The 22,177-nt window shown below is 39.3% G+C and overlaps 1 protein-coding gene across 2 annotated transcripts in view; it reads left to right on the forward strand.

The window, feature by feature from the left end:
* The window catches only part of Micu2 (mitochondrial calcium uptake 2), a 94,770-nt gene that overhangs the window by 17,381 nt on the left and 55,212 nt on the right, over positions 1-22,177 (forward strand). For both annotated transcript variants that reach the window (XM_048341653.1, XM_048341654.1), the window contains exon 2: positions 12,106-12,244. In XM_048341653.1, coding sequence (XP_048197610.1) covers positions 12,106-12,244 — 139 coding nt within the window. The remainder of the gene's footprint in view (positions 1-12,105; positions 12,245-22,177) is intronic.

A 22,177-nucleotide genomic window follows, 5' to 3' on the forward strand; every position in this document is an offset into this window, starting at 1 on the left:
GCCCTCTGACAGCAGCACTTTCCCCAGGCTTCCTTAAAGCTCTCCATTTCCAGGAGACCTTTGTTGCATGCTATATAAGGTTCCTGAAATTAGATCATGGCTTCTGTCACAAAAGTTCCTTGTTACTGCTATGCATTTATTTGTCAGCTGCCCAAAGATCATGATCCAGATAAATTTATTTATACCAGACCTGTTACTTGTTTTCTATTTAAGTTTTATTGTATAATCTTGAAAGTTACTAGTGATGCATATCTCCTTGTGAAACGTAAAACTCAGAATGTCATGGTTGATAAATAACCTGAAAAAAAAAATTCCCAAAGTTTGAAATCTATCCTTGTGGGACACACGCACATGCTCAATGCTACTTGTTCTTTCCTATGCCTTTTCCAATAAAACCTTCTGTAATGTCTCTCCACTGGGAAGGGAATGCCCATCATTCATTTTAATCTCAGTATAATAGTTGGTCATAAGACATATATTATTTATTTATTAAGTAAGTTGTTGTTGATTAACTGTAGAAAGAGAAGTATGGTATCCTGTGAAGAAAATAAGCTAAAGCAACTCCATCATGCCTTGAAAAAAACACGATTTAATTACTGTTGCAGTGAGTGCTACTCATGATACTTTAGGGGGATGTGAGATATGATAAGTGTAATGCAACTCTTTTGGATATTTGTCGGTTGTGGAGTTTGAACTCAGGATCTGGGCACTGCTCCTGAGCTTTTTCACTCAAGGCTAGTGCTCTACCACTTTGAGACACAGCATTTCTGGTTTTCTGGTGGTTAATTAGAGATGAGTCTCATGGACTTTCCTGCCCTGGCTGGCTTCAAACCATGATCCTCAGATCACAGCCTCCTGAGTAGCTAGGATTATAGGTGTGACCCACTGCTGTCCAGCTAAGATAATTAAAAAAAAATAAGTAAAATTATTTTTAGAAAGGCCTTAAAGATAAAAAATAAAGCTTTAGTCTTTTAATCATTTGAAACATTTAAACTTTTCATTTCGACTATATAGAGAATGTATATAGTTACTAGAATACATATATTCTATATATAGAATATATGCCATTATGAGTACTTCCTAGAAATAGTAATGGAGGAAGGGGAAATGAGTATTCTGCTAAGCAATATAGTTAGCAAGGAATAATTGTCGGATGTTGGGATCTCAACGATCCCTTTCTCCCCCACCCCACGGGGAGAATGGTAACCACAAAATCTATGAAAGAGCACTCGGCCTTGCCTTCCGCCGGCGGAAGGCCAAAGTACTCCATGGGATTGCGCTAAGTTGAGGAAAGGTTGCTGAAGCCTCCCCTCCCCTGAGTCCCCTCACATGTTACCAAGAGCGGGGGCGAAAAGGAAGGCATCAGGGACACGCTGCGGTGGTGCTGCGGTGGTGGGATGCGTCTCAAAGACTTTAATATGGAAAGGCACTTATATAGAAGTAATGGCGGGAAAGAAAGGGGGCTGGCCAAAGGGCCAGTCATAGGGTAAGGACCATGTCCATCAAGTGACATCACGAAACTTCCTTTGTGGGCGGGACAACCCCATCATGGTGGCACGCACGTGTTCACCTCCCAAGGGGCGGAGGCCAGAAGGTGGGAGGGACTTCCATTGTCCCAAGGCTGGTGGATGGGCAGCCTTCCCCCAAGGCCATAATAATCCCCAACAAATAATTACTGAGAGAGATACTGTTTCATTATTTGTCAACAGCTCCTGACAGTAGCCACTCTTCTCAGATATTCCTGCGGGGGGGGGGGGATTTTTTAATCTATAAAATTAACATATTTAAGCATATGCCATTTCATCTTACCAAACATATCCAGGAAAAGCGACCTTCCCTCTTCATCCTCTGGAAAAAAGGCTAGAGAAACCAGGTACCCGTGTTTCATGCCTTTAATCCTAGCTACTCAGGAGGCTGAGATCTGAGGATCCAGATCTGGTTCCAAGCCAGACCAGGTAGGAAAGTCTGTGAGACATCTCCAGTTAACCAGCAAAAATACAGAAGTGGAGGTATAGCTCAAGTAGTAGAGTACCAGCCTGAGCAAAAAAAACTAAGGGACAGCACCTTGGCCCAAACTTCTCCTTTGCGAATATTCTTGTCATTTTGTAGAACTTCTCATGAGGAATAGTTACATGATGAGAATCTTGAGTCTGGCAGTATTTTTGTTTCATGGACTGTAAAATCTCCCTAGTTCAGAATAAGATGGAAAAGTTCTACCAAATGAGTAAAAATTTCCAACTATAAAGCTTTCTATAAGTAAAGAAGATAATCTTTTTTAGTCACACCACAGAAAGCTCAAAGACAAGAAAGCAATTGTATTTTATCCACATAAGTACAAACTTCAAAATAAAAGCCTCAGATGAGATGTCTTACAATATTTTGTCTAATGTAATCTGTATGTAGTAGACATTTTGAAAGCTCTAACATTGCAATGTATGCTCTTTCTTTTCCCACTTTTTTCTTAGGAAATATACAGACCAAAGAATGTTCAACAAAGAACAGAGAACCAACTTTCCAATTTGTCACTTCATGGATAAAAAGTAGACAAAATGGTGAAGCACCTGTTGCTTTACAGGCAATAAACTAGTGAAATGTTTCAACAGAAGTCATTAGCTTTCAAAGATCTCTTTTATCCAGTTCACATCACTCATTGCTCTTAATTCCTTTGTCACATTTTTTTTTACTGCATTACAAGTAATCCTTGAAATCCATGGAGCATTTTGTATATAACTAGAACCATGTGTATCATTCTCACATGTTCAGTATTGCCTCAAATCCCAATATTTCTTCTGCTCCTTCTCTCCCGTATATTTAGTATTAGATGCAGGTTTGAGAAGCAGATCTTTGTAGTAATGAGAGGAATTCATCCCCCACTCACCACTTTCCAGCTAGGGAGACTAAATGTAGTCCCTGGGTAGGTTTAGGATAACAGCCACCAACAGGCCCTAAACAGCTCTTTGATCTCGGCCTCTGCGTTCCATACCCTTCTCTTGCTGCAGAGCTAGTTCTTCAGGCAGCTGCTTCGCATGCCAATCCATCTGTTATTTGGTTATTTGTATGAAACTGTATACACTGGCTAACAGAGTAGATTTGTAGAAGTATTTAATGAAATCTCATTCAGATAAAGGTTAAGATTAATCGTGTTTATTCCATTCCTTCCAGAATATTCTCTTTACAATAAACAGGTTCGAGTAAGGAAGGGCAAAACAACTTTTCTCTTGGTTAAATAAGCTCAGTGTCCCCAATAGTTATGTACTAGTTTATTTCCCCCACATAGCATTCAATATGTGACTTTTAAGAATAATAGAATGAGCAGGCTAAATTGAAACTTCTTGGTAAAACTATTTGAAGATAATCTTTTTAAAAAGAGAGAAAGCAAATTTTAAAAAACAGTCAGAGATAAATTCTGTTTAAACCTCTTCTGTGTCTTTGTATTGTGTTTGGTTTCTTTTAGCACTACTAACTCCTTAAGAAACAGTTTTTAAAAGGTTGAATCCAGCAATAAGGAAATTCTTATATCAAACTTTTTTTTTCTTTTTTTTTTTTTGCCCTTGGGCTTGAACTCTGTACCTCTGCACTGCCTCTGGGCTTATGATCAGGGCTAGCACTGTGCCTCTTGAGCCATAGCGCCACTTCTGGCTTTTGTGAGTAGTTTATTGAGATTAAGTCTCACAGACTTTCCTGCCTGCACTGGCCTTGAACCGCAATCCTCCGGTCTCTACTTCCTTCCTGAGTACCTAGGATTACAGATGTGAGTCACCAGCCCCAGCCAAGTTGATCAGTCTTAGGCAGGTCTTCAAGGATTATTCAGATTTAGAGTGTATACACACAGGGTAGTGGTAAATAAACAGATGCTTGATGTGTTCTTTCTCATCCTAAAATATGTTATATGTGTGAATATTCTTTTTCCTAATTGCTTTTCTTCTGCTTTCAATATGTTCTCTATTCTATATGTTTTCCAATAATCTATATATTAACTGAATTGTTGAGTCTAATTTTTACAGTTTCTTTAACTTTTTTCAAGTTTTGTAATAGTATTTTCTTTTTTTTTTCTTGACCACCCTGTTTTAAATATTACTCTTGACTTGCATCTTTGCTTTATAATGTTTAAAAAAAAAGTGTTGCCAGATATCATCCTGCTCCTTTTAATGATGGCTTTCTCAAAGAAAAAAAAATCTTTAGTTTTTCTTTTGCCCTCTTACGTTTTCATTGAGAATATTATTTTTGTTATTTGTTTCCTACTGTTCTTGCCTTCATTTTCACCATAGGATTTTATTTTATTTTATTTTATTATTTTTGGCCACTCCTGGGCCTTGAACTCAGGGCCTGAGCACTGTCCCTGGCTTCTTTTTGCTCAAGGCTAGTACTCTGCCACTTGAGCCACAGCGCCACTTCTGGCCGTTTTCTATATATGTGGTGCTGGGGAATTGAACCCAGGGCTTCATGTATGCAAGGCATGCACTCTTGCCACTAGGCTGTAGTCCCAGCCCGCCCCCCCCCCCACAAAGGATTTTATATAGATCAGACCTTAGGTTTTAAATGGGCATTCTGGCCAGTTATGCCCTTTGCCATAAACAACGTGAATATATAGTCTTGACTTCTTTCCATCTTGATCCTTTCATCTGTCCATTAAAATATTAGCTGAAGAACAGAGAATGTTAATTGTTTTATCAACTGGTCAGTTACTCAGCTGTTATTTTAAGAGCTCGGCTGTGGCCCATTAAAATTGGGAACGCATCTATGCCCTAGCATTCTTGGAAGTTCTCCCTGTTCTGTGAACTTGAGGTTTATCCCCTCCCATGGAGGCAGCCTTCAAGTTTCATTTTGTTCCACAATTTTGGGGTGCCTGCCAATTTAGGGAAATGTCTGCTGTTTATAGATTTTAGATTATTATGGCCATTAACACAGTATTTTCCTCTGCCCAATTAATCCATAATATGCTGATGTTGATTCTGTCTTTGATAGAACATGGGAGGAAATGACAAATGTTGGGCCTTTAGTGAGTGCTAGGAATGTCAGGTAGAACAACATTCTGTACCCTTTCTGACTTGTTCAGACCCTTGTTCAGACATTGGGAGATATCCATGACAGTACAACCTCTAGCTCATATAACACCTGTTTATGACAGCCCCTCTTTGGTGCACTTTACTGTCATTTTTGTGACAGTCATGTCATGACAATATGAGTGATGCTTCTTAGAATTACACTGTGTACACCCCAAGCCAGTGAAATAGCTCAGAATTCCACCTTTGCCTTCTTATACCACAATCTTCTTTCTGAAGAACAAACTGTTTTCCAGCCTGGGTATGGTCTTACAGTTGGGTTCAGATTTTTTTTTTTTTTTTTTTTTTGGCCAGTCCTGGGCCTTGGACTCAGGGCCGAAGCACTGTCCCTGGCTTCTTCCCGCTCAAGGCGAGCACTCTGCCACTTGAGCCACAGCGCCGCTTCTGGCCGTTTTCTGTATATGTGGTGCTGGGGAATCGAACCTAGGGCCTCGTGTATCCGAGGCAGGCACTCTTGCCACTAGGCTATATCCCCAGCCCTGGGTTCAGATTTTTAGTACCTAGAAGTTCCTCTCCGAGAAATTTAAAGTTTAAGGCCTTAGCATAACTGCTTTGTTCTTTTTAGGTTTTGTGTTTTGTCAGGTTGGGAGAGAGGCAAGGAGGTTTTTTTAAAACTTTGACTTACTGCTCTGTCATAAGTTTGTAGATGTTTTTGTTGTTTGTTGTTGTTGTTGTTTTGGTTTTTGCCAGTCCTGGGGCTTGAACTCGGGGCCTGAGCACTGTCCCTGGCTTCTTTTTGCTCAAGGCTAACACTCTACCTCTTGAGCCACAGTGCCACTCTGGCCTTTTCTGTTTGTGGATGCTGAAGAATCAAACCCAGGACTTTGTGCATGCTAGGCAAGTACTCTACCACTAAGCCACATTCCTAGCCCAAATTTATTGATTTTTTTTTTTTTTTGCCAGTCCTGGGCCTTGGACTCAGGGCCTGAGCACTGTCCCTGGCTTCTTTTTGCTCAAGGCTAGCACTCTGCCACTTGAGTCACAGCGCCACTTCTGGCCATTTTCTGTATATGTGGTGCTGGGGAATCGAACCCAGGGCTTCCAGTATACGAGGCAAGTGCTCTTGCCACTAGGCCATATCCCCAGCCCAGATTTTTTTAATGACTTTTTAGTTAAAGAGTTAACGCACTTTAGGAAAGTACATTATGCTTTTTGTGGGGGGGGAGGGACTAGCATCGAGAAATTTAATTCCAATTTTATTTCCAACTATATCTCCAGTGTAAGTTCAGAGTAAAATCCAAAGAGAGTAAGAAATACTTAAAGCTTGGTTTGTGCATCAGATCTTACGATACCTGGAGATTCTGACCTCCTCAAGGGAAGCTAATCTATTCTCAATGGCCTTGAAATGATCCATAGCCCTTACAAGAATTTTAGACATGAGTAGCAACAGTTGTTCGAAAATTTACATCCAAACTAAATTGCTCAAAATTTGTCTCATGGTACTTTTCATCTCTGTTAGCAACTACCTTATCCCTAGGAGATGATAACAGTCACGTTGTTCTTGACATCCTGAAACCCAAAGATCTGTGTGTCTGCACACTGCATTGTTATTCATAGATTCTTTTCCTGTAATGCCTCATTATGGCTTAAGAATGAACTAATGATGAGCTATTTAAAAACATATGTTGACATTATTGGGAAGATGAAAGCTTTTGCATCTTGTGTTTTAATTTTATTTGACATGTAACAGTATTTATGACAGTGCCAAAGTATGTCTACTTGTATTTTTCATGAAAGACATTCTGTTTTCACTCACAGCTCTAATCATTTTCAGCTTATATAAACATAGCTCTAGTATTATTCTGAAGCATACATTCTACAGAGTACTTTGAATGTCAATAAGTCAGACAGTAGAGTCTGAATTATGCCATGTTATGAATCCTCCAGATAGCTAAAATTATCCTTGTAAACAAGAAAACATTTTTTCTTATGAAAAATTTACATCTAGAACTGTTACAGTGTATTATTTCACATTTTCCTACATTTTGAGCAGAGTATTCCCTACATAGTTTCTCAGTGACTGAAGATCATCCCATGAATATAGCTAGGGGCAAGCGTTAGTAATGGTGGGAACTTTGATTGGTCCAGACCACTGTAGCCATGTCTGTTTTATATTATTTTCCACCCTACCTCACTGTCAGGCTATTCAGTCCCCATTCTGATGTTACTGAATATTTTTAGTGCAAAATAGGCATTTTATTAAAGAGGCATTTTATTAAAGACATTTGGAGATATCCACCCATAAAGACATTGTGCTCAGGAAAACGATGAACCGTACCATGCTGATAATGAAGGTTACCATGATTTACTGACAAAATAGAAAATTTGGAGCTAGGGCATGGCTTAAATGGTAAAATATTAGCCATGACCAAAAAGCAGAATGAGAGCAAGAGGCCCTGAGTTCAAGTCCCAGTCCTGGCAAAAAACACAAAAGCAAAAGCCAAAAAATGTTTACAGAAGTTTATAATGGATATATATCAGAGGAAAACTTGATAAGATAGATGCACCACCACATGGTACAGTTAAGAGAAACACTTTACAAATGATTTATATTTTGTTTTTAAGAAATTTAAACATTCAGAAGTTTCAGTTCAGTTGGATTAAAAAATTTTAAAGGGTAACTATCAAAGTAAAAATAAGGAATTATACTCTATGTAAAATGGGCAATTAAGAGTTTCCACTGTGGGCTGGGGATATGGCCTAGTGGCAAGAATGCTTGCCTCCTATACATGAGGTCCTGGGTTCAATTCCCCAGCACCACATATACAGGAAATGGCCAGAAATGGCACTGTGGCTCAAGTGGCAGAGTGCTAGCCTTGAGCAAAAAGAAGCCAGGGACAGTGCTCAGGCCCTGAGTCCAAGCCAAAAAAAAAAAAAGAATTTCCACTGATTCTTCATATACCCCAAACTGGCTGCGACATCACTCTGGCTTATTCCTATTTTTGTTTTTAAGAATGAACCAGGTCTCAATGTCACCTTGCTCGATGTCTTCCCACATGCCCCCTTTCAAACTTACTACGGACTGAAGAAATTTTGAATATTTTCCCAAGTATATGTAAAATTCAAAATAGCACAAAACAATTTTTGGAAATAGAAATTTGAGACAATCTTTTTTGTTTTATTGTTTCTACAGTCATTACAAGCTCTCAGTAAGAATTCACCTCTTTGTCACTGCATCACCATACCACCTCTGCAGGCCCACTCAGTTGATGGCCAAAGAGTAAACAATAGAAGATAGACTGGCACTGGGAATATGACCTAGTGGCAAGAGTGCTTGCCTCCTACACATGAAGCTCTAGGTTCGATTCCCCAGCACCACATATATGGAAAACGGCCAGAAGGGGCGCTGTGGCTCAGGTGGCAGAGTCCTAGCCTTGAGCGGGAAGAAGCCAGGGAAGGTGCTCAGGCCCTGAGTCCAAGGCCCAGGACTGGCCAAAAAAAAGAAGATAGACTGACAACGTTGTATCACTAATTGTGCTTACCATTTTGGAAAAACAAAGCTGTTAATAATTCTTTAGGGGGTTAGAGTGCTAGCCAATGAGCAAAAGCATCAGGCACTGAGTTGAGTTCCAGTCTTGGGCCTAAAAAGAAAGAAAAGAAAAAGAAAATTTTATTTAGGGAAAGAATCTCGTGTGTGTGTGTGTGTGTGTGTGTGTGTGTGTGTGTGTGTGTGTGTGTAACTGTAGAGTCTGAAGTTGAAGTTGATAACTCTAGCAATAAACATAATTCCACACTCAGCACAGAAGTCATGACATATCCCCATTCTGTTGCTACATATCTTGATTAGACCTGAAGCAGCACCCTAGCACAAGGTTGTCTATACCTGAAGTGAATCAGATCAGCCTTTTAGGAGGTGAAATCTCAAAAAAAAAAAAAAAAGGCCCTGGAGAATCCTCAGCTGTCTTGTCAAAACAGAGAGGATAGATGACCATATAAAAGCCCTTTTTCCCTGACACACTGTGTGGGAAGACTACTGAACAAGGCAACTTTAATCTTCATATAGCATAAAAACTGATTTTGGAATTCCAAAGGAGAATCACATATACCCAAGGATCAAATGAAGTATAGTGAAACTACTTTCAACTAGGCATAATGGCTCACACCTGCTATCCTAGAGAGAAAGCTGGAGACCATGGTTCCGACATGGGCAAAAAGTTCCTTAAGACACCATCAGAATAGGCAAAGTATGTTGGTTTACACTTGTAATTCTGGCTATGGAAGAAAATATAAAAAGGAGGGGTGCCTAAATAAGAGGATTGCAATCTAGTTTGACACAAGCAAAAGTGAGCCCCTGTTTCAAAAACAACAGAGTAGAAAGGTCTGGATGCATGGCTAAAACAGTAGAGTACTTGCCTTGCAGGTGCGAAACTCTTGAGTTCAAATACTAGTACTACCAAAAACAAGAAAGAGCACTGGTGGCTCATCTGTAATCCTAGCTACTCTGGGGGCTGAGATCTGAGCATTTCTGTTCAAAGCCAGCCCAGGCAGAAAAAAATCCATGACACCCTTATCTCCATTAAACTACTCAAAAAAAAACTGAAGTGCCACTGTGGCTTAAGTGGTAGAGTGCTAGCTTGAACACAGAGAAGTTCAGGGACAGCACCCAGGCCTTGAGTTCAAGCCCCAGGACCAGAAGAGAAAGAAAGGAAAACCAAAAATGTGAAACTAGTGTGTCACCCTGCATTTCTGCTATTTTGGAGGCAAAGATTGAGGTATTACAGTCTTAGGACAATGTGGGCATAAAAGTTCTTAAAGACTCCATCTCAGCCAATGGCTAGGTGCAGAGACCTGTGCCCAGGGGAAGCACAGTGACTAAGCTTAGTCTCACACACCTGTCATCGCGCAAGTGACACAGGGAAGAATCAATAGGAGGATCACAGTCCAGTCCTGCCTAGAAGTAAAAGGAGACCCTATCTTGAAAATAACCAATACAAAAGGGTTGGTGGAGTGGTTCAAGTGGTAAAGTACGTGCTTAGCAATGCAAGGCCCTGTGTTCAAACCCCAGTGCCACACACACAAAAAAGTATTTTAATGTTTTAGAAAAACAAGGAACAACCCTTCCCTATATTTGGAAGCAAACAATTAAATGAAACTGTCATTCGGGGCTAATTGTGAAAACATGGAGTGAGGATAAGACCTAACCTAGCTGATGAATTAACAGCACTGTGGAAAACAAAGAATCACATCATAACTCATAACTGGCTCAAAAAGATTCCATCTTGTACAGAACAGTTAATTATAATTGAACAGAAAAGGAAAAAGGGTGGCTCATTTTCTTCTATGGCTTTTTTGGGGCATTTTGAAATAGGGTCTCACTGTATAGCCCAAACTGGCCTCAACAATCCATATTCCTGCCTCACCCTCCCAAATGTTGGAATGACAGGCATGCAACCATAGGACCTGGCTTAAATCAGCTGAACCAGACCTCAAGATACTCTGTATGTCTAGTGATAGAGAAAAGGAAAAAATCATAACTACTTATAATAAGTTTATTTATTTGGTTTTTGTTCTGCTAATCTAGCCATTTAAGTCTTGGGGAAAATCTTGTGAGACTCTCACCCTGGAACTTAGTGACAAGACACTTGTATCATTTGTACTGTTTTTCCAGTGTTTCCTTCAAAGAAACTGGAGTTATCTTTTTAGGCTTTTTTTCTTTTTTTTTGCCAGTCCTGGGGCTTGGACTCAGGGCCTGAGCACTGTCCCTGGCTTCTTTTTGCTCAAGGTTAGCACTCTACCACTTGAGCCACAGCGCCACTTCTGGCCATTTTCTATGTATGTGGTGCTGAGGAATTGAAGTCAGGGCTTCATGTATTTGAGGCAAGCACTCTTGCCACTAGGCCATATTCCTAGCCCCTTTAGACTTTTTAAAAGTTGTTTCTATGCTGCTTATTAGTAATAAACAGACTGAAACAAGGAAATCATTCACTCTTTTCTAGTTTAGTGCATCATATATATCCCATTTCCCGTTTAGAAAGGAATGAGTCTGTGGATGTTAGTACTCATGTGGAATTCAATATCCCACTAGAAAGCAGGATATAATAAACATCCAGATGAAAGAATGAAGGAGCCAGGCACTAGTGTCCTAAACCTGTATTCTAGCTACTCAGGAGGCTGAAATCGGAGGATCATGGTTTGAAGCCAGCCCACTAGGAAAGTCTGAAATTCCGATCTCCAATTATTTACCCAAAAGCCAGAAGTGGAGCTGTGGCTCAAGTGTAGAGCACTAGCCCTGAGCAAAAAACCTTAAAGTAGCACTCAGACCTTTAGTGCAGTCCCAGGATTGGCAACAACAAAGAGAGAGAGAGAGAGAGAGAGAGAGAGAGAGAGAGAGAGAGATACCTTCTGACCAGAAAGAGAATCGCATTTTTAATTTAACATTTTGGTATTATAGAGTTTTAAAACTAAAGTTTATTAGATTGACATGTTGGTTAAGAGTACATGCTGAATCATATTTCTGTATTTCCATACAGGCTTTTATGTCTTACCTCAATGATGGCTTTTAAATAAATTAACAAAAGACAGTGTCAAAACCTTGGTGATGTTCTGCTGTCCTCTTCTGTCCGTGTTTGTCATGTGCCCTGTAGACCGTTTATACCATGAACTTGGCTGCCCAGACTTTAGAACTAACGGCATAGTTTTTTGGGTTTTTTTGTTTTTTTTTTACTATTGTTCCCTCTCTTGGAAAACTGCTCATCTATTGATTTCTAATTAAATATTTCTTGCCTCTGAAACACCTTTCTTAAATGTACAAAGCAACTAATTGGTTCTCTTTCTGGCCTTCTTAAAGAATTATTTTGGGTCACATCTCACCATCTTACATTTATATACTTATTGTTATTCTCCCACTCTGGAATGCAACATCCCTCAGATTAGTCTTACTCATGCTGTAAAAAAGCAGGCACTGAGTAAATATTTGCTAAATGATTTAAAACTTTGAGAGTTGTCAGATATAACATAAAAATTACTTTTTTGAAACTATTCCAAAAGTAGCTGAGTTTAGAAATACTGAAAAACCTTTAATTACTTTTTTTTTTTTTTTAAGAAAAGTGACTGTGAAGCAATAGAAAAAGTGTCCCTTCGTAAACAGCGGTTTATGCAGTTTTCTTCACTGGAACATGAAGGAGAATATTACATGACACCACGCGACTTCCTCTTCTCAGTAATGTTTGATCAAATGGAACGTGAGTTGAGTTTATTTACTCTTTTTTCTTTTCTTTTTAACTCTGGATTGTGGTAGTATATTCCTATAATCCCAGCACTTGAGAGGAAGAGACAGGATGGTTGCAAGTTCTAGGTCAGCCTGGAGTTACTTAATGAAATCCTGTTGCAACTAAATGAATCAAACTTAAGGCTGAAAACTTACTTTTGAAAATTGTCAGTAGCTTCATCATTACTCCTGTCCTCAGAACAAGAGGATAAAAAAGAAAAATGAAAGATCAGCGTTTAATTATCTATTCTTCATATGATACACTAACAGACTTTTCATTCTTTCTGACACACACATACATATATACATATATGTGTGTGCAAATGTATGTATGTATGTTCCCAGACACTTGGGAGGTAGAGACAGATCGAGGCCAACTGAACAAAGTTAGCAGCTCCTATCTCAAAAATAAGCCTATGTGGAGCTGGGGATATGGCCTAGTGGCAAGAGTGCTTGCCTAATATACATGAAGCCCTGGGTTCAATTTCCCAGCACCACATATATAGAAAACGGCCAGAAGTGGCACTGTAGCTCAGGTGGTAGAGTGCTAGCCTTGAGCAAAAAGAAGCCAGGGACAGGACTCAGGCCCTGAGTCCAAGCCCCTGACTAGCAAAATAATAATAATAAGCCTTTGTGGTTGTACACACTTGTTTGTGGTCCCAGCTACTCGTGTGTGTGTGTGTGTGTGTGTGTGTGTGTGTGTGTGTGTCCTGAGGTTTGAATTTAGGGCTTGGGTGCTGTCCCTGAGCTTTTCTGCTCAAGGTTTAGTGCTCTACTACTTGAGCCACAACTCTACTTCTCACCTTTTGAGTAAGGAGTTTCCTGACCCAGATGGCTTCTAACTGCGATCCTCAGATCTCAGCCTCCTGAGTAGCTAGGATTACAGGTGTGAGCCACCACTGCCTACAGAGAGTATTCTTTTTAATAGGTTTTTCAAAAAAGACAAAAAAATTAGGTAAGTTTTTAAATGCTACTCATTATATTCCTGATAATTTGTCTAGAATATTAGTTTTTGTTGATATTGATGTTTTAATTGAGAAGGAAGAAAAGAAAACTTTAATTAGGAGAGCTGTTTATTTATTTATAATTAATTTTGCCAGTCCTTGGACTTGAACTTGGGGCCTGAGCACTGTCCCTGGCTTTCCTTTGCTCAAGATTAGCACTCTACTACTTGAGCCACAGCACCACTCCTGGCTTTTTCTGTTTATGTGGTGCTGAGGAATCGAACCCAGGGCTTCATGCATGCAAGGTTAGCATTCTACCGCTAAGCCATATTGCCAGCCCAGGAGAGCTATTTAATGGAGTCATTAGGCCACAGGTTGAAAATATATGAGAAATGACTGGGCACTGGTGGCTCCCGCTTAATCCTGGGTACACAGGAAGTTGAGATCTGAAGATCATGGATCAAAGCCAACCTAGGCAGGAAAGTTTGCAAGGTTCTGATCTCCAGTTAACCACCAGAAAATCAGAAGTGGCTCTGTGGTTCAAAGTAGTAGTGTACTGGCTTTGAGTTCAGGGACAGTGCCCAGGCCTTGAGTTCAAGCCCCACAACTAGGAGGAAATTTTTTTAATTAGATGGGTGGGTGGATGGATAGATTGCATAGATACATAGATAGATGTGTGTGTGTGTGTGTATATATATATATATACACACACATATGTGTATATAGAGAGAGAAACTAGAATTCACCAACTGTAATTGTGAACAATCAGTTCTCAATTACTTCAAATAATAAAAGAAATTCTTAGTTTTATTTCCTAAACTAATCCCTTTCACTTTGTTACTTTGTCAAGGTTTGGAAATATATTACAAAAGTAGTCTATGACACTTCCTGGCACTTCGAACATGCTGGAGTACTGCCTAGAAGTTGCTGTGTATTCAGCAGCTGACCTGAGCAAGGACAGGGAACACAGCCAGAGAAGGACTGGTTAAATTGGAAAAGGCTATAATGGCTGAGCACCAATAGCTCACACTTGAAATCCTAGGTACTCGGGCTGAGATCTGAGGATTGAAGTTCAAAACCAACCCAGGCAGAAAATTCCATGAGGCTCCATTTCCAGTTAACTGTCAAGAAGCTAGGTTAAAATATTGCTCAGTGATTATAGTGCCAGCCCTGAGCAAGCAAGCCAAGCTAGCACAAGGCTCTGAGTTCAAGCCCCAGTAATGGCAGTAATAAGCAAGCAAACAAATAGGCTAAGGAGACATGGAAGGCATTGTAAATATGGAGGGGGGAGGGGCTTGAGCAAAATCAAAATTAATAAGTATAGTGCATCCTATAGTAAGTTCCCCAAGTTACTGGAACCAAAGAGTTGTTTCAGGCAGTAGTGAGAGAAAATTAAAAAAAAAAAAAATAAGGACCAGATTGTACTGAAGATTTCAGTGACTCTTTTCAAGCACATAATGAATATTTGCTAGGAATTAGTAGATGCCCATCTTAAGTCAATAAGGAAATTATGAAAGTTGTGAGCATAAGAATATGGTGATAATGTATGTTTACATTATTTTAATAGTTTCTTTAATCAGCAGTTTGATAATGCATATCAAAAACTTTTAAAAAATGACCTAACCTTAGTTCATTAAGCAAATAATTAAAGAAGTGCAAAAAGATTTCTTTTTAAAATAGTTTAACCTCTTTGATGCAAAAATAAATAAATAACTTGGACATCATCACTCCTGTCCTCACAGAAAAAATAAGGGAAAAGGAAAAATGGAAAATCCGCAACTCCTAAGACCTATCAAAAGGCATGCTAACCTGAAAACTTCAGACAAGCAGATCTAGAGAATAAGAGCCTATGCAGAGAAGAATCCACCTAGAACCCACCCCTCAAGCCAGTGTTGGAAATATTTGATGGATAATTCACTAGCTGCTAGAATTTTTTTTTCTTATTTATTGTCAAAGTGATGTACAGAGAGGTTACAGTTTCATACATTAGGCATTGGATACATTTCTTGTACTGTTTGTTACCTCCTCCCTCATTCCCCCCGCCGCCTCCTCCTTTCTCTCTCCCCCCATGAGTTGTTCAGTTTGTTCACACCAAACAGTTTTGTAAGTATTGCTTTTGTAGTCGTTTGTCTTTTTATCCTGTGTCTCTCAATTTTGGTATTCCCTTTTACTTTCCTAGTTCTAATACCAGTATACACAGTTTCCAATGTACTCAGATAAGATACAGTGATAGTGCAGGTACAACCACAGGAAGGGGATACAAGAGGATCATCAACAGTAGAAGCTACGGTTTCACATGGCATGTTGCAAGTAATTACTACAGTGATATATCACTCATTTCCATAACATGGAGTTCATTTCACTTAGAATCATTATCTTACGCATTTATAGGGGCATAGCTATTAGGCTCTTGTGATCCTCTGCTGTGACTAGCCTAAACCTATGCTAATTATTCCCTAGGAGGGAGACCATAGAGTCCATGTTTCTTTGGGTCTGGCTCATTTCACTTAGTATAATTTTTTCCAAGTCCTTCCATTTCCTTACGAATGGGGCAATGTCATTCTTTCTGATAGAAGCCTAAACTTCCATTGTGTATATGTACCACATTTTCCTGATCCATTCGTCTACTGAGGGGCATCTGAGTTGGTTCCATATTTTAGCTATGACAAATTGTGCTGCAGTGAACATCGTTGTGCTGGTGGCTTTAGTGTGTTCTTGTTGTGGTCTTTTGGGTAGATGCCCAAAAGTGGGGCTGCTGGGTCATAGGGGAGCTCTATGTTTAGCCTTCTGAGGAATCTCCATACCGCTTGCCAGAGTGGCTGAACCAGTTTACATTCCCACCAACAATGAAGTAGGGTTCCCTTTTGGCCACATCCCCTCCAACATTTATTATTGTTAGTTTTCTTGATGTAGGACATTCTTACTGGAGTGAGATGGAATCTCAATGTTGTTTTGATTTGCATTTCTTTTATGGCCAGGGATGTAGAGCACTTTTTCATATGTCTCTTGGCCATTCTCATTTCCTCATCAGAGAAGTCTCTTTTTAAGTCTTTAGCCCACTTGTTGAGGGGGCTGTTGGTTCTTTGCAGTTTTGTTTTGGAGGAATTTAATTTTTTTAGTTCTGCATATATTTTAGATATGAGGCCTTTGTCCATTGTATGGTCAGTAAAGATCTTTTCCCAATCTGTGGGCTTTCTGTTTATCTTGCGAGCTATGTCCTTTACCCTGCAGAAGCTCTACAGTTTGATGCAGCCCCATTTGTCCATCCTTTCTTTGATTTGTAGCATTTCTGGGTCTTTATTAAGGAAGTCCCATCCTGTGCCAAGGAGCCCAAGTGTTTCTTCTCCTTCTTTTAGTGTTTTCAGGGTATCTGTTTTAATTTCGATGTCTTTGATCCATTTGGAATTGATTTTGGTGCAGGGTGATATATAAGGTTCTAGTTTTAGTTTGTTGCAGGTGTTAAACCAGTTTGCCAGCACCATTTGTTAAAGAGGCTATCTTTCTTCCATCCTATTTTTTTAGCTCCTTTATCAAAGATTAAGTAGGCATAGTTCTGTGGGTTCATTTCTGGATCTTCAATTCTGTTCCATTGGTCTTCAGGCCTGTTCCAGTGCCAATACCAAGCTGTTTTTATTACTATTGGCTGCTAGAATTTTAATGTGGACTAGCCCAGGAGTTTAAAACTTCTGAAGACCAAACCATAGAAAGGCCTTTAGAAAATCACTAAGAAAATCACCTAGCAATAAATAGCATAATTAAACTACAGAAAATTAAAGAAAGAGGAAGTCTCAAAAGAAACTGAAGGGTACTTTACCCATAGAGGAATGTAAGAATTATTTTTCATATGTCTCATAAATTATGTAAGAGAGTAGATCAACTAAAATTTTCAAAGTCCCCTACCCTAAGTAGATACTAGATGCCATACTATAAAATAATAGTTGCCTAGATTCTGAAGAAATAACCTTAAGAAGATTTCAAATTCCTTGCAGGAAAAAATTGTTTTTTTGAGAAAAAACCTTAAGCATTCTCTAGTAATAAAAAGAAATGCTCTTTAGATATAGCCAACATTATAAAGAATTACATGAATTTTTTTTTCCTGCAGAATGAAAAAACAAGTCAGCTGACATCTTTAGAAAAGTTCTCTAAAGAGAACTCTAGAAGAAACAGTCTAGATTACTGAGTTTAAAAAAAAATTGTCAGGGTTTTTGGGTTTTGTTTTTATTTATTTTTTTTGTTTTTTGTTTTTTGGGGTTTTTTTGGCCAGTCCTGGGCCTTGGACTCAGGGCCTGAGCACCTTCCCTGGCTTCTTCCCACTCAAGGCTAGCACTCTGCCACCTGAGCCACAGCGCCCCTTCTGGCCGTTTTTCCATATATGTGGTGCTGGGGAATTGAACCGAGAGCTTCATGTGTAGGAGGCAAGCACTCTTGCCACTAGGCCATATTCCCAGCCCTGGTTTTGTTTTTTGGTTTTTTGGGGTTTCTTTGCTGAAGGTTTAAACTCAGGATCTGGGTACTGTCTCTGGGCTTTTTTGCTTATGGCTAGTGCTCTACCACTTGAGCCACAACTCTACTTCCAGCTTTTTGATGGTCAGTAGGAGATAAGAATCTCATGAACTTTCCTTCCCTAGCTAGCTTCAAACCATAATCCTCAGATCTCAGCCTCCTGAGTAGCTAGGAATAGAGGCGTGGGCCACTGACACCTGACCCTGAGTATAAAAAATTTCAGACTTAAAAGAGTATGAATCAAGTTGATGTAGTACATAGTTAAAGAGGCAGGGTTTGTGGCTAACTGAAGTCTAAATCTTGTTACAAACATTCAGATTGAAAATCTTTATAAAACACTCTGCCACCCACCTAGGAATTTCTACAAGTATGAGTATAGCAGTAAGCCCCATTTGGTAATCCCTTATCTATAGTTGTAGTACAGTTACAGTGATAATTCTAGTAGTTTGGGTGAGTGTGTGTGTCATAGTTTTTGACAAGCTGACAAGAACGTGTGTCTAGAAAAACAAGGGGCCTAAACCAGCTAGATAGTCTGAAAGAAGAAACTTGGTAATTAATTTCCTTACAGGAAATGAGGCTTATTATAAAGCTATAGTAATCAGAATCAAATGGCATAGACATAAAGAAAAAATTGTTGGGAATAGAATAGAAAGCCCAAAAGCACACAGGCATAAATACAATTTTAATAGATGGTGGGCTGGGGATGTGGCCTAGTGGCAAGAGTGCTTGCCGCGTATACATGAAGCCCTTGGTTCGATTCCCCAGCACCACATATACAGAAAATGGCCAGAAGTGGCACTGCGGCTCAAGTGGCAGAGTGCTAGCCTTGAGCAAAAAGAAGCCAGGGACAGTGCTCAGGCCCTGAGTCCAAGGCCCAGGACTGGCAAAAAAAAAAAAAAAAAAAAAACAATTTTAATAGATGATGGAGTTGGCAAATTTAGTGCAAACTAGTGGAGAAAATGACTATTCAATAAATAATGCTAGGGCAGTTTGATATTAATTTAGAAAAAAGTAGTGCTTTTAAATTTTTGAGCAATAATTTTTAAATCTTGAAATGTTTGAAAAATATTGATTGAACAAGATACAAAAAGTACAAGCATAAAAGAATGCTAATGTGGGGCTGGGAATGTGGCTTGGTGGCAGAGTGTTTGCCTAGCATGCATGAAACCCTGGGTTCAAGTCCTCTGAACCACATAAACAGAAAAAGCCAGAAGTGGCACTGAGCAAAAAGAGGATGAGGAGGGAGGGAGGGGGACGGAGAGGGGGTGGGGAGGAGGAGGGAGGAGGAGGAGGGGGAGGGGAGGGGGAGGGGTGGGGGAGGGGAGGAGGGTGGGGAGGGGGAGGGGAGGAGGAGGACCCAGTATTTAAACCTCAGTACTGCTCCTTGCAATACATAACTGTAATAGATCAAATACAGAAATATTGCTGAATCATGATTACATATTATTTTTTTTTAAAAAAGAATGATAATGCTGGGTTTTGGTGGCTCTTGCCTATAATCCTAGTTACACAGGAGGCTGAGTTCTGAGGAATGCACTTCAAAGCCAGCCTGGGCACAAAAGTTTCTGAGACTCTTTTTTTTTTTTTTTTTTTTTTGGCCTGCCCTGGGGCTTGGACTCAGGGCCTGAGCACTGTCCCTGGCTTCTCTTTTGCTCAAGGCTAGCACTCTGCCACTTGAGCCACAGCGCCGCTTCTGGCCGTTTTCTGTATATGTGGTGCTGGGGAATCGAACCTAGGGCCTTGTGTATCCGAGGCAAGCACTCATGCCACTAGGCCATATCCTCAGCCCCTCTGAGACTCTTATCTCCAGTTAACCACCAGAAAACTGGAAATGGAGCTGTGACTCAAAGGGGTGGAGTATACTAGCCTTGAGCAAAAGAGTTCAGGGACAGCACCCAGTCCCTGAGTTCAAGCCCCATGACCAACCAAAAAAATTTAAAAATGATAGAATTCAACCATACTAAAATTAGAACTTCTGTTTACCAAAAATTTAATTGCCTCAGAGACGTTGGAAAGATAAGCCAAAACCGAACAAAATTTATTTCCAATACATATAAATAACAAAATTTAATATTTACATACTAAATTACAATGAAGAAAAGGTAAATAGAGTTAAGGACATGTCACTCCAGCAATGCCAACATACAATTGACAAAACTTAATGTTTATACACTGAGTTACAAGGAAAAGGTAAACAATTGGAGTTAAGGAGGGCCATTCCAGGATATGCCAAATGGCATATTGATCGTTTCAGTCTGGCATTACTTGAGGAACTGGAGCTTCAAAAAAGGCCATTTGACTTCTTTTTTCCTTCATGCAACAAGCCATAAAGATTCTTTGGGGAGAGAGGTCCTTCACAACAAGGCCAGAAAATAGCCTTGATCACCAGACTGGCAATTGGGGTAATTCATTGCAGCCCCAATTAGCAAACTCTTTGAAGTAACCTTTATCTCCACTAGCTTCAACACTCCCATATATATCTCTTAATGACATTCCTAGAATTTACATTAGTACAGAGATTTATTTGTCCCATCAGTCCTTTACAAATTTATTATTCTTCCTCTAAAAAGTATAAAATGTTTTCCTTAATCAGCTTTTAAGTCAATTTCTAGATCCAGCTAAAGAGCTTTCTTAAGAGCCAAGGATGTAGCTCATTTGCCTAGAGTATATGAAGACACCTGGGTTTGATTCCTAGAACCATAAGAAAAAATAAATAAAGAGGCCACATATGAACTAGGGAGAATGTATGTATGATTCAGCTTTAAACATGTATAGAAATCAAGAACCATCAACAGAGGGAACAATAAAGGTAAACATGTGTACCCTTGTTAGTAACTACAGTACGATAATTTTATACCTATTAGATTGGCAGCAAACAAAGTTTGAAGATAATGTAGATCTTTTTTATAGCCTTGATTAGAAATAAAAATTGAAAGTACTGGGGTTTAGTGATTTACCTCAGTGGAAGAGCACTTGCCTGGAAAGTACAAGGCCCTGAGTTCTGGAGGGAAAAAAAAAATTTGAAACTACTGCCAGGCACTGGTGGTTCATGCCTGTGAACCTAGCTACTCAGGAGGCTAAGATCTGAGAATCACAGTTTGAAATCAGCCCAGGCAGGAAAGTTGTGAGAGTCTATCTCCACTAAACTACCAAAAAAGCTGGAAATGGAGCTGTGGCTCAGGTGACACAGAGCTAGACTTGAACAAAAGAAGCTTAGGGACAGTGCACTGGCCTGAGTTCAAGTTCCAAAACAAGCACACAAAAAAATTGAAACTACTACTATGGAAAACAATTTGCAAAATTAAAGATTAGCATAACTTTTGACCTTCATTCCCATTCTTAAGCATAGACACATAGAGTGTATGTATCTCAACAGGACCACTGCCCGTGTGCACTCGGATATATATTTATATATATGAACACTCACAGCAGCAGTGTTAGGTGAGCAGAAAGACTGGAAATAATTCAAATTATCATTAGTAAAAAGATGGATACATGTTAGTGTGTTCACACCGTGGAATTTTACATAATAAACGTGAACAAACTTGAGGAGAATCATTTTGATCATGGAGTGTAAGGAACTCTATAGATCTACTGCCCACTAAAAGTAATATAAATAAATAAATAATCATTTAAAGCCTCTGGTGATGTTCCCAAGATTATACTGCAAATTATAAAACATCTGAGCAAAGCACATGCCTACAATCATAGCTACTCTGGACCCTGAAATTTTAGGATCCCAATTGAAGCCAGTCCTGGCTGGAAAGTCTGTGCAAGTCTTATTTCCAATTAAACAGTGAAAAACTGGAAGTAGAGCTGTGATTCAAGTAGTATAGCACCTGCCTGAGTGAAAAAGTTAAAGGACAACACCCGGGCTCTGAGTTTAAGCCCCAGTTCTGGCATAAATAAATAAGCAAACAAGTAAATAACAAAAACAAGCCCTAGGAGAAGAGAGAATTAGTACCTAGATTTGCTATAGAATATTATCAAAAAGGTTCATTTTCCAGCAAAAAGTTTAAGACATGCAAGGAAACAATAAAAATGACCCCAATGGGCCAAAGCAGGCAACTGAAACTGTGACTGCAATCAGATACCTGATTTAGCACAAAAAGACTTCAGAACAGCCACTGTAAATATAGTAAAAAAATTAAACCATGATTAAAGATTATAACATCTTCACTTTTATTATTCATTGGAATGCAATTAAACTGTCTCAGAAGGCATTTAACCAAATCAAGAATTCAGTAATTGTGAAGGCCTAATAATGCATCCTTTATGTATATGATGTCCTTCATCTTCGTTTTTCATCATGGATAAGAAGAAGAAGAATCTTGGTTGCATTCCTGAGGATCATGAATTAAAACAACTAGAAGAAACAGAGCCAACCCACTGACCCATGGTATCTGTGTGTAAACAGAGGGATAAAAAACAATCTAAGACTTATTAAATTTTAAAGTCAT

The sequence above is a fragment of the Perognathus longimembris genome, chromosome 3 (genome assembly GCF_023159225.1).
Source record: "Perognathus longimembris pacificus isolate PPM17 chromosome 3, ASM2315922v1, whole genome shotgun sequence".
Classification (NCBI taxonomy): Eukaryota; Metazoa; Chordata; class Mammalia; order Rodentia; family Heteromyidae; genus Perognathus; species Perognathus longimembris.